The 12,918-nt window shown below is 43.7% G+C and overlaps 1 protein-coding gene across 2 annotated transcripts in view; it reads right to left on the bottom strand.

The window, feature by feature from the left end:
• EFHC1 (EF-hand domain containing 1) overlaps positions 1–12,918 on the bottom strand; it is a 35,355-nt gene that overhangs the window by 12,477 nt on the left and 9,960 nt on the right. For both annotated transcript variants that reach the window (XM_054987403.1, XM_054987409.1), the window contains exons 4-7: positions 12,050–12,199; positions 10,976–11,168; positions 9,748–9,968; positions 6,764–6,904 (exon numbers count right to left, since the gene is read on the bottom strand). In XM_054987403.1, the coding sequence (XP_054843378.1) occupies positions 6,764–6,904; positions 9,748–9,968; positions 10,976–11,168; positions 12,050–12,199 (705 nt within the window). The remainder of the gene's footprint in view (positions 1–6,763; positions 6,905–9,747; positions 9,969–10,975; positions 11,169–12,049; positions 12,200–12,918) is intronic.

Raw genomic sequence — 12,918 nt, 5'->3', positions numbered from 1 at the left:
ACCTGACATGGTACAGCTGACATTACTAGGTCCCATAATAGTGTTGCCTCAGTATATCTGGGGACAAAGTTGGAAGGCACCAAAAGAGAGAGGCCCGGTTTAAAACTGAACAAGAAGCAACCACCTTCTGTCTTGCAGCTCTATGAAAAGCATTACAGTTTTTTGACCAAACTGCTGCTACCAATGAGTGGCCTACTGAGAAAATATGGTCTATCTTTTGTCACTATGAGACCTGAATGAGAAGCTTTGGGCTAACTGACAAACGCCTGGTATTGCCCATGTGATGAAATGGAAACAAGCTGAGTGTCAGCAATGATACCCCAATAAATTAAAGAGGTCTGTTTTGCCCAATCTACAGGCTAAGGATAAAGCCAGGGCTTTTTTTCAGCTGGAACACAGTGGAATGGAGTTCTGGAACCTCTTGAAAATGGTCACATGGCTGGTGGCCCCGCCCCCTGATCTCCAAACAGAGGGGAGTTTAGATGGCCCTCCGCACCGCCGAGCAGCACGGAGGGCAATCTCAACTCCCCTCTGTCTGGAGATCAGGGGGCGGGGCCACCAGCCATGTGACCATTTTCTCCGAGGGCAACCCACTGAGTTCCACCACCTCTTTCCCCAGAAAAAAAGCCCTGGATAAAGCTATTTTTTCCAAATGTGGTGGTAATTTGAGTGCCCACAGAAATACTGATATATGATTGATACAATTTTAAAGGACTCGGCAGTCATACAACCCAAGGCTCCTGACATTTTTACTGAATTAAGTTAAGGTGCTAGATTTATTGATACAAAAAAAGTGGTTAAATACTTGTTAACAGCTTCAAGGCTGGATTGGTTACGGAAAACTTGGGAGAATACCGAAGATAGTTAGGCCTCTTGCTTTGGTTAATAAGAAAACATGTTGGCTTCCACTATTATGTTATGGCAAAAGGATTATTTGCAAGTAAAAACAAAATTTAGTTGTGTGTATTGGTCTGTCTTGAATTATATTTGGTAATACAAGTAGCTACTTATTTGATATTATCATGTATGAAATAAAACAAAACGAAGAAAGGAAAGAAAAAAAAGCTGTTATGTTGTTGAGATAGAATCTATTTGTGAGATCTTGGAATATACCATGAAGATAGCAGGGCAGACGTCTCACACTGTGTTCCTATGAAAAACAACGGTCCCTTCCACAGGTCCAATATCCCCGTTCGTCATCTTAACTGCTGATAGTGGTTAGTGAGATGGAGCTAGGTGTTGCTACTGAGGTCAAGGAGGAAGAGCAGCCTGGGACGGCAGACCTTGCTCCCCTTGGCATCTTTTTGCCCATTGCGAAGTGCACTCCTCTGGCACTCGGCACACCCTGCTTATTGAAAGACAGTGCTCTGGCATCACTCTGAACAGAACCTTGCTGAGGGAAGGTGTTCAGCAGCAGAGAACCACCTCTGCAAGAGAGGACAACTCAGCCCAAACTGGATGCAAGGTAGAGGCTCCGAGCCGTGGAAAATAGGAAATATTATTAGAAAGAAGATAAAACAGAAAATGTGGGTTAAATAGCCTGGAGTCAAGAAAACGTGCTAGGAGCAATCTTGTTCCTTTGTGCTTTTGTCACCTTTACCTCTCCCCTTCCTATTTGCTTCCCAGGATCAAACTTTAGATTGCAAGCTCCTTGGGGCAGAGGTCCATCTTTTTTTTTGCAAATGCTAGAAATGTCATGTATGTTGACAGAATGCATTTTAATGGATATAAAATGGAAAGGGTAATTGTTAAGAGTTGGTTTACATCAGAACAGAAATTATCTGGTTAATCTGTGGATTAAAAATAATCTGCAGCTATTCTGCTTCTGGTACATGACTGATATAGTTTTAGGGGGGTAGCCGTGTTAGTCTGCAGTAGAACAGCAGGTGTCTGAGGAAGGGAGCTCTGACTCTCAAAAGCTTACACACTGAAAATCTTCTTGGTCTCTAAAGTACCACTGCACTCAAATGACTGTTATAAGAATGAATAAAAGAGCAAGCATCCCGGAAAACACTTCCCTTTAAGTATGCATGTTAGTGTTGCTTTCAAAGTTAACAACAACAACAACAACAATAGATTTATAAACTGCCCTTCAGGACAACTTAATGCCTACTTGTAATTTACAAAGTATGCTATTATTATCCCCACAACAAACACCCTGTGAGGTGGGTGGGGCTGAGAGAGCTCCGAGAAGATGTGACTGACCCAATGTCACCCAACTGGCTTCAAGCGGAGGAGTGGGGAAATCAAACCTGGCTCTCCAGATTAGAGTCCTGCCACGGGGAAACTACCGAAGTCTTATTTTGAAATTCAGGAACAAGAAAATTTAGAAGATGTTTGGAGAAAATATAATCCTAAACTGAAGCAGTATACTTTTTTTTCATCGAGTCACCAATCTTTTTCGAGAATAGATATGATCTGGGCGTCCAAAGAACTGGTAGTGTTTACAAAAGAGACTGATATATTACCAAAAGTTAGCTCGGATCATAATCCAGTGATGTGGAGATTTGGAATGAAACACAAGAAGTGGAGATGGAGAATTAATGAGGATCTTTTGAGTGACCCAGAATGTGTTGAGGTGTTGAGAAAAGAAACGAAGTTTTTTATTCAGTCTAACGTGGATAAAGAGGTGCCAATGTACATGGTCTGGGACACATATAAAGCCATAATTAGAGGTGTTTTGATGGATTTAAATGGCAGAGAGAGGAGGAAAAAAGAAGCAAAATTAAAAGAGATACAGGAAAAAATTATTCAAGTTGAACAACAATTGAAAAAGAGACCAGGTAAAAAGAAATTGTTGTATGAAATAAAGTTACTGCAAGAACAGATTAGAGCTATGGAAAATAAAGAAGTGGAGTGGGAGTTGAAGAAAATGAAGCAAAGAACATTTGAAGGAGCTAATAAACCAGGGAGATATTTGGCATGGCAATTAAAGAAAAAGAGAGAGAAAAGAGTAATAAGTAAGATTACAGAAGAGGGAAAGGACCTATATGATCAAGGATTGATTGAGAGTGCATTTTACAAATATTATGCCAAGTTATATTAGAAAAAAATAGTGGATCATGAAAAGATAAAAGACTATTTTGACAGGATTGACCTACCAAAGGTACCGGAGAAGTTGAAAGAGAAGCTTAGTGCTGAGATATCAATAATGGAAGTGTTACAAGCAATACAAGCTACTACAGTTGGTAAAGCTCCGGGACCAGATGGAATTACTGCAAAATTTTACAAAGTGATGGCAGAGGACTTGAAACAACTGATGCAAAAGATGATGAATGAAATATTGGAAGGGGTCGAGATGCCAGATACATGGAATGAGGCTAATATTACATTGATACCGAAGGAGACATTAGACTTAAGTAATGTTAAGAATTATAAACCAATATCTTTAACTAATAATGACTATAAAATATTTGCAAAGATACTAGCAGAAAGACTTAAGACTTGGCTAGTGGAATTTATTGGAGAGGATCAAGCCGGCTTTTTACCAGAAAGACAAATAAAAGATAACTTACGAGTGTTGTTGAATGCTATTGAGTATTATGATAAAAATCCAGGGAAGCAGGTTGGTTTTTTCTTTGTGGATGCGGAGAAAGCGTTTGACAATTTGAACTGGGATTTTTTGTTTGCAACAATGGAGAAGATGCAGTTGGGAGAGAAATTTATAAAAGCAATAAAGGCAATATATAAAAGCCAATCTGCAAATATCATTGTTAACTCGGATGTAACCAAAAAGTTGGAAATAAGAAAAGGAACAAGACAAGGGTGTCCGCTTTCCCCACTTCTGTTTGTAATGGTACTGGAGATTTTACTTAGGCAAATAAGAAAAGACAATTCAATAAGAGGATTGAGGACTAAAGGATTTGAATATAAAGTAAGAGCTTTTGCTGATGACATAATGGTGATAGTGGAAGATCCAATAGAGTGCATGCCAAAATTGATGAAGAAAATGAAGGATTTTGGAGATGTAGCGGGTTTTGTAATTAATAAGGTGAAGTCCAAAATACTCTGTAAAAATATGACTAAACAACAACAAAAGGAGCTGATGGACAAGGTGGAATGTGAAGTAGTAAACAAGGTTAAATATTTGGGAGTGGAAGTGACAGTGAAAAATATTGACTTATATAAGAATAACTATGACAAGTTATGGCAACAAATAGAGAAAGATATGATTAGATGGAATAAAAAGAACTTGTCATGGTTAGGTCGTGCTGCAGTAATTAAGATGAATGTTCTTCCAAGAATGATGTTTCTGCTACAGACAATACCTATTGTTAAAGACAGTAAACAATTTGAGAAGTGGCAGAGAACGATGTTAAACTTTGTTTGGGCTGGAAAGAAACCCAGAGTTAAAATGAAAGTACTCTATGATGCGAAAGATACAGGAGGATTACAATTACCAAATTTTAAATTATATCATTAAGCGATATGTTTGGACTGGCTAAAGGAATGGATGACATTGAAGAATTTGAAGTTGTTAGCATTGGAAGGATATAATAAACTGTTTGGATGGCATGCATATCTATGGTATGACAAAGTAAAAGCAGACTATGTTTCTACATCATTATGTCAGAAGAAGTTTGTTCGCTGTATGGACTAAATATAAGAAATATATAGAAGAGACTATACCAATGTGGATCATCCCTGTGGAAGTAGTAAATCCAAGAACATAATATGCAAGGGAAGACTGGTTGACTTATAAAGAAATTCTTGAGATACAGCAGAATAACTATATGCTTAAAGGTAATGAAGAATTGCCATTCCAATATGGATGGTTTCAATACATGCAGATAAAAGACCTATATGAGAAAGACAAAAGAAAAAATGGTTTTAGGCTACAAAACTCTGAGATTGAGGAATGTTTGCTTCAGGGGGGGAAGAAAACAATTTCTAAAAAATATAAGATATTATTGAAATGGTTTACAGAGGAGGAAGTTGTAAAAGTGCAGATGGTCAAATGGGCAATAAATTGTAATAAGGAAATTTCAATGGAAGCTTGGGAAAAGGTTTGGAAAAATGTAGTTAAGATTTCAGCATGTACCACTGTGCGTGAAAATGTATATAAAATGTTGTATAGATGGTATTTAACACTGAAGAAGTTGGCCAATGGTAATAGCCAGATGTCTGATATGTGTTGGAAATGTAAACAGCAAGAAGGTTCATTCTATCATATGTGGTGGACTTGTGATAAGGCTAAGCAGTTCTGGGGGGATATAGTTAAAGTTATGTCAGATATTTTACAAAGGAATATAAATAAAACCCCGGAATTGCTGTTATTATGTATGAACCTAGAAGATTTTGATAAAACGGACAGAGTTATGGTGTTTTATATGATTACGGCGGCCAGAATGTGTTATGCACAGATGTGGAAAACTCAGGAGATACCATCTATGGAAGACTGGACTTTGAAAGTTTTGAACATGGCAGAAATGGACAAATTAACAAGGAAATTGAAAGAACAACAAGAACTGGACTATACATCAAGCTGGGAAAAATTTAAGAAATATGTGGGAAAAAAGTGGGACATGAAGGGGAAATTGTGGTCTTTGGAGAAGTAGGGGAGATAGAAACTTACTTAAGCTTAAAAAGGGGTATATTTTGCTATATGTTATGGGATTAGTATAGTATATTTACAGGGGATATGTATGTAATTTTGTTTTACTTAGTTAGCATGTGTACTTATTATTACTTATGTAATTTTTATATTTTTAACTAAGATAGGTAATATAGTTAGAGTAGATAGTAGGTATAATATAGATATATATTACATTAGTATTACAGATTTTATGAATTTATATGATATACCTTTTAGATTAAGTTGGTATGGAAAACTGCAGGGAATCACCAGAAAAGGGGGGGGGGGAGGATGGGGAAAATGCAATGGGGGTGAATAATGATAATGATTTTTATGTTTATGTTTATGTTTGTAAACCCATCCAATAAAAATTTTCTAAAAAAAAAAACAAACAGATTAGAGTCCTGCCACTCTTAACCACTGGATTTCCTCAGGATCAGAAGTGAGCTTTACATGCTACGGGAAGCTATTTAAATTGTTGATTAATTTACCTGTTAATTAAGGGAAAGAGACTGTCTTCAATGCATTAATTAGGGGAAAGGGACAATCTTCAATGCATAGATAGACCTGGTCATTAGCTGCCTCCTGGAGATTTTTCTTACCTCCGAAAGGAAGAGCAACTATGTACTGCCACTAAGGTGATGAGTCCCGATCGTAATGACTGCAATTGCCCTGGTGCCAGGAGAGCAGGGCCAGGTGCCAAGGAATGCAAGCAAGGCCAACCACAATAGCAGCAGCAGATCAGGGCAGCAGCAGCAATACGGCTGCAGTGATCCCTCTTAACGGGTCATGAGTCGGACGCTTATGGGAAGGGGTGTGGATCTGGAGGAGCATCTAAACAAGGGTGGATTGCTTTGTTCTGAGTATTTCAGACATTCCAATGTACGTTTAAATGCGCATTACCTCTTGTTTAGGCAGGAGCCGGGAGGGGCTGGACTGTGGCCAGCAGCTCCACGTTTAATGCACGCAACATGGTGAGGGTAGGTTGGGTCTGTTCTCAACGCTCTTACCATCCATACATAATGTGACAGCACAAAGAAATCATTTTTTAAAGCAATTCCTCATTCGGGGAGTCTTCTCCCACACCTCCCTCCTGCTTGTCGCACTGAAATCTCGCAACTCGGAGCAAGCGACAGCCACAGTCCCACTCTCCACTTGAGAAGCGCAGCGTTCTTCAGTACGCCTCACCATGGTCACGGCGTAGCGCAACACCTTGTGGTCATTTTCGAGCATCTTGATGACGTTCTTCTTAGGAGGCTGCGGGATCAGGCTGAAGCAGTTCTGGAGAGAGTCCTCGATGGAGCCGTAACCATTGTAGGGAGGGACTATCTGCAGTTAAAGAAATCAAGGAAGAGGGGTGAGAATACTGGGCCACAGGACTGGGACTGGGGCCCTGTAGACTGGGACCAGCATCCCTGCGGGACTGCCTCTCACCATCTGCTCCCTGGAGGATACTCCGCTCAGCAAAGAGACATCTACTGGCGATCTCTGGCCCCAAGGAGGCTCACCTTGCCTCGACTAGGACCAGGGACTTCTCGGTCCTGGCACCTTGTTTGGTTTTACATCTTCTGTTTGTAATCCATTCTGAGCCCGCTTGCAGGCCAAGTAAAATATGAAATAAATATTCTTTTCAAGTCCCTCCAGCCTTTCCTGCGGCTGTGCTATCTAACAGGGGCCCCCAACAGGGTTTCCTCGGGCACCGTGGCGTCTGCCAGTGTGTTCCCTGCCGCTCCCTTGATTCTTCTTCAATGCATTTCTTTGCAAGACAAAAAAACCATTCCTGGATTTTCTCTAATGTATTCGAATAAGAGCTGCTTCAGAAGAGCCACCTTTGTGTCTACTAGAAGAAGCCATTTGGATACAATTCCCACCAGCATAGGAGGCTTGACCCCTCCCAACATCGTGTAATAAGACCTGACTCCCAGGGAAGCCATTTTGTTGTGGGACCCACGGCCTCTTCTCAAAATTCCCAAAGTTTCCACAGAGCCAACCAAGATGAGGATCCCTGGTCTGTAACAACAGGAACAAGGGGATGCAAGGCAAACCTAAGTCAATAATACCAAAGAGATTCTGTTTGTTTTGATTCTTTTCTATTATTTGTTGAGAAGGCTTTTCAGCAGATCACAGGGCCCATTTTGCTAACTTTGGATTCCCACTATTACAGTTGCTGACAAAACCGTCTTCTGCAGAGCTGGTTGACTGATAACCCTCCAGGATGGTTGGATGATGTTTCACCAAATAACAGAAACTATTCTCTGATATAGCTAACAATTGCTCAACAACTTTTGGAATGAGCTTGGAGAAAGAGACTCTCTCTAGTTTTTCCTGCTCACTAGATCTTCTCCCAGTTCCCTATCATCTTTTGAGTCCTACTCCACATTAATATCTCCAAGTTTCTACTTCCTAACTTTCTAGATGGCTACTTATCCTTATATAGGTAAAGGTAGGTAAAGGTGCAAGCAACGAGTCATTACTGACCCATAGGGGGATGTTGCAGCATGATGTTTTCTCGGCAGACTTTTTACAGGGTGGTTTGCCATTGCCTCCCCCAGTCATCTACACTTTACCCCCAGGAAACTGAGTACTCATTTTACTGACCTCGGAAGGACGGAAGGCTGAGTCAACCTTGAGCTGGCTGCCTGAACCCAGCTTCCTCCAGGATTGAACTCAGGTCATAAGCAGAGCTTGGGCTGCAGCAGTACTGCAGCTTACCACTCTGCGCCACGGGGCTTATCCTTATGTAACTGTTATGGACTTATATGACTCATTCACCAGCCTCAGCTGGCTCTCCCTGGACTTTGCTTGCTCCACTGGTCAGGAAGAAAATTCATAAATACATGGGCAAAAATCTAATCTTCCCAAAACTGCCAGTGCAAGGATGCCCTACCAGTGTTTTTAAAGGCTTTGTGAGATGCAGTATGGCATTAGATGACACACACCGTGAGGCTAAATGCATTTATTTGGAAATGGTTCACTGATTTCAATAAAACTGGGGGTTGAAGCCTGGGCCCTGTAGACTGATACCTCTTCCATTGTATATCCTGTCAGGGCTTGTTGCTGCCACCGCTGGGCGGGGCGCTGGCTGGGCCAGCCCTGACATCAGAGGGGCGCCAGGAATGCTGCAGGACCCTGCTCTGTGGAAGGAGGGGCAGTATACATCACCCTGACTCCCTCTCAATCCACTCGCTGGCCTGCTCAACCTGGCCTGCTTACCCCCTGCATCCTCCATCATCTCCTCCTCCCAGAACTCTCCTCCAAGCCTCCACTCTCGCACTGCTCTGCTCTCACTCCACACCATCACTCCTGACTCACACCCACCACCTCAGAGCTCTTCCCAGCCACCCTTTATAGGGTTTCCTCTCTCTGCCCCGCCCTCCTTCTAGGCTTGTTCCTTCTCCTGACCGGGCCCAGCTGTGCGTCCCTCCAGGTGTTTCCCTCCAACCACTAATCCCTCCTGGGCTCCTTTGCTTTGCTGGCAGGGTGGGGTTGAGTGTGAGCCATCCCCAGCTGAGGTCTCCTCGGCCTTGCTCACGAGGAGCTGCCCCAGCCAGCTTCTGTGCTACTGAGCTTGCCTGGCCTTGCTCACGAGGAGCTGCCCCAGCCAGCTTCTGTGCTGCTGAGCATGCCTGGCCTTGCTCACGAGGAGCTGCCCCAGCCGGCTTCTGTGCTGCTGAGCTTCCTTGGCCTTGCTCGCGAGGAATTTCCCTGGCCAGCTTCTGGGCTGCCTGCTCATTGATGCTGGGTGGGGCTACCCATCTCCTCCCCCAGAATGCCTGTGGCAGCTCCACCTCCTGAGCCAGGCTGCTGTCTTCTGGCTGGGGTGTGGCTCTGGGCTGTAGTGGCTGCTTCTCCTCCTTAGCTGGTAAGAGCTCTGTTTGGGCTGCTGCTGGGTCCCTATTCCCCCTGCCTTGGCCCTTTCCCTCTAGCCTGTTTAGCTCCCTCTCTTCCCCCTGGAGGGTGGGACTGGCTGGTCTCTCCCTGCTCCCTCCAGCCCTCTGAGGCTTTGGCCTTTCGCCCCTTCCCCCTGGAGTGGGCAGGTTCTGGACCCGGTTGCTGGCTGGGGTAGTAGGGCTGCTGCCTCCCGGTTGCCTCCCGCTGCTCCCTTCTGGCAAGTCTGGGGGCTGGGACTCAGACCCTGGACATATCCCACTTTATAGTAATCTTTCCATTACCTGTTTCACTTCCTCTGGGGGTGGCTTCTTTATATCGACTGACTTGAAGTTATCGATGCCAAACTTGTCCTGATAGAACTGCTGAGTGAACTCGTCACAATCATAGATTAAAAAAGAGCGCCCAAGAAGGGTGGTGGACTTGCCCACAGCAAAATCTTTAGCTGAAAGCCACTCCAGGACCTCCTGATCTGAGATCTCCAGCACACAAGCTGGGAAGGCGCCTTGTGGAAGAAAAGCACGTTGTTTGCTTGCTTGCTTGTTTGTTTTTGTCATTTAGTCCACCTTTCTCACTGAGACTCAAGGCGGATTACATAGTGAGAGATCAGCACAATCAGTATCAAGGACATTTCCATACAGTGTCAAGGACATTTCCATAAACAATGTCATAGGATTTTACAAAGTTATAGCATTAGCAAGGATCCAATACAAAGCTGAAGAATTGCCGGAACAGTATATAATAAATTCTAGGACTGACATTAGATAACATGAAACACAAGTAGTATATAGGAGTACATATTCAAAGCCACAAATAATATGCAAGGCAACATAGTGGTGAAGTCTATGGTCCCTAACTCATTAGCAAAGCATCTGAGACCTACAATACTTCCCTCCTAGCTGAGTAAAAAGCCTTTTTGAATAATTCGGTTTTGCACGGTTTGCGGAAGGTTAGGAGAGTGGGGGCTCCCCTGACCTCGTCAAGCAGGCCATTCCACAGGGTAGGGGGCCACTACGGAGAAAGCTCGTGTGCGGGCTGCTGTTGATTTTGCCCATGTGCAGGCAGGCACCTGAGGGAGACCCTGTTCAGATGAGCGAAGCTGCTGTGGAGGAACGTAGGGAGGTATGCTGGACCAAGGCTGTGAAGAGCTTTGTATGTGATAACCAATACCTTGAACTGGGCATGGTACTGATAGGTAGCCAATGGAGTGATTGCAGAATGGGGGTGATGTTCATGTTCCTGCTCACTCTTGTTAACAGTCGAGCTGCAGCATTTTCCACCAATTGGAGCCTCCTAGTTAACTTAGATGGGAGACCAACGTATAGTGCATTACAATAGTCAAGTTTTGATGATACTATAGCATGGATCCAGGTGGCCAGGTTGGCCATGTCGAAGTAAGAAGCCATCTTCCAGGCTAGAGTGAGAAGTGGGTTTAATACATATGTACTCATTAACTCCACAAATAACTCCTCCTCTTTTGCCCAGTGGGTCAAATGCCCAAAGCTTTCTTACCTTTCTTCTCCACAAATTTTTTGGGCAGGCGCTGGCGTCTTATCAATACGGGGAAAGGGTCTCTGCCATTATTCCTTTCGTGGCATTCTCTCACCTCCACAGTATCATCTGCCAGATAGTAGTGAATGATAAAACGCCGTCTCTCACCAAACATGTTCTCAGTGTCATCCCATGTGGCATAGAAACGAAGGACCTGATTGAGGTACGGAAGAGGCTTGTCTTCACCAACGCAGAGAGAGAGTATGGAAACAAGGTGCCTACTTTCAGTCACTAGCTTTCCTCACGATAACAGGTGCAAAAAAAAGGGGCTTGGTGATCACTGACAGGAGACAGGCCTACCTGAATGCCCTCTGACCTTTTCCCCCAAGCTCCAGGTTCATGGATATTTTATCTCTAAATGACAATCTTTTATTTTGTATTGGAATAAGATCAAACTGGAAGATTCTATTACATAAGACCATATATTCTGTGCATTACTTTGGTGTTATATGGGCATCTTGGGCAAATGTTTATGAGATGGTGGCTACCTGGAATTTTCTTGGGTTTTTTCCCATGTGTTTACAGAGAAATATATTTTTATATAATAAAGGAGATTTTTCCAAAAGGTCTCGTCGATTCAATACTTGAATCTTAGAGGTCAAAGCAAATGGTACAGCATGACATGGTATGGAACATAGAATCAGAGGGTCGGAAGGTACCTCTAGGGTCATCTAGTCCAACCTCCTGCACAATGCAGGAAATTCACAAATCCGCCCCCACAAACACACCCAGTGACCCTTACTCCATGCCTAGAAGATGGCAAAACTCCGTCAGGATCCCTAGCCAAACTGGCCTGAGGAAAATTGCTACCTGACCCCAAGGTGGCGATCGGCCTTACCGTGGACAGGTAAGAAGGGACACGAGAAGGGCAAGCAATCAACAGCAGCCCAAAGCAGAGCAAATGACGCTCGTACTGGTGTGGGTGGGCCTCTGCTGCTCCATACCCCCTCCACAAATCCATGTGAGCGTCCCTCATCATTCCAGAATCCTCCAACTCTACAGCTAAAGCCCCAGTGCTCGTGACAAGAGACTCACTTTTTTGTCAAAAGCCAGGAATTGTTTCATCTGGTCAAAATCTGATGGTGTGATGTACTTGCGCAGAGGCATTTTACGCAGCTCTGTGTAAGGGTCGAAGATCATTTTCTCTGGGGGGTTCAGATCAATCCCTTGGCTCTCTAGAAAAGTCTAGGGGAAGACAAACATGGCAGAACATCAAGAAAAAGAATAATAATAATAACTGCGTTTATATACCACTCTTCTAGACAGATTAGTGCCTCACCTAGAGCGGTGAACAAGTTTGTGTTATTATTATCCCCATAATATAGCTGGGGCGCTGGGGCTGAGATGAACGGCTTCCCCAAGGCCACATACTAAGCTCATGGCAGTAGTGGGATTCAAACCAGTAGAGTGCTGATTCACAGCCAAACCACTTAACCCCTGTGCTACAGCAGCCATCAAAGACTGTAAAACCAAGGGCCGCATGCATGGAGGCGTAACTCTTGTCACGCAACCACATCTCATATTACATGTCTCAGATGAACACTTGGTTCTCATATTCCTTTGGTCGGGTGGGAACTCCAGCAGTGTGGCTTCTTCCCACTTCACCAGGTAACATGAGAAACCCCAGAATTCTGCACTCCAGAGACTGTCCCATACAAGAAGACATGCGCTGGCGTCAATCCAACAACTTGGTCTGGAGCGCCTATTTGGACTGCCTCCTAAAGCTTGTATTGGGAAGAGACATGAATAAGGAACTGAAACAGATATGTACTCTAAGAGCCCAAAATGAGGCTTACTCAATCACATACCATACACCTCCACAGTTGGGGGCTCTGCCCTCCAGGTGGACCTATGATGCTTCTGGCACCCAAGCCCAGTTCCTACGCTAGCTGTGTCAGGTCCAG

The sequence above is a fragment of the Eublepharis macularius genome, chromosome 1 (assembly GCF_028583425.1).
Source record: "Eublepharis macularius isolate TG4126 chromosome 1, MPM_Emac_v1.0, whole genome shotgun sequence".
NCBI classification, from domain to species: domain Eukaryota; kingdom Metazoa; phylum Chordata; class Lepidosauria; order Squamata; family Eublepharidae; genus Eublepharis; species Eublepharis macularius.
This window is presented reverse-complemented; position numbering and strand designations above follow the sequence as displayed.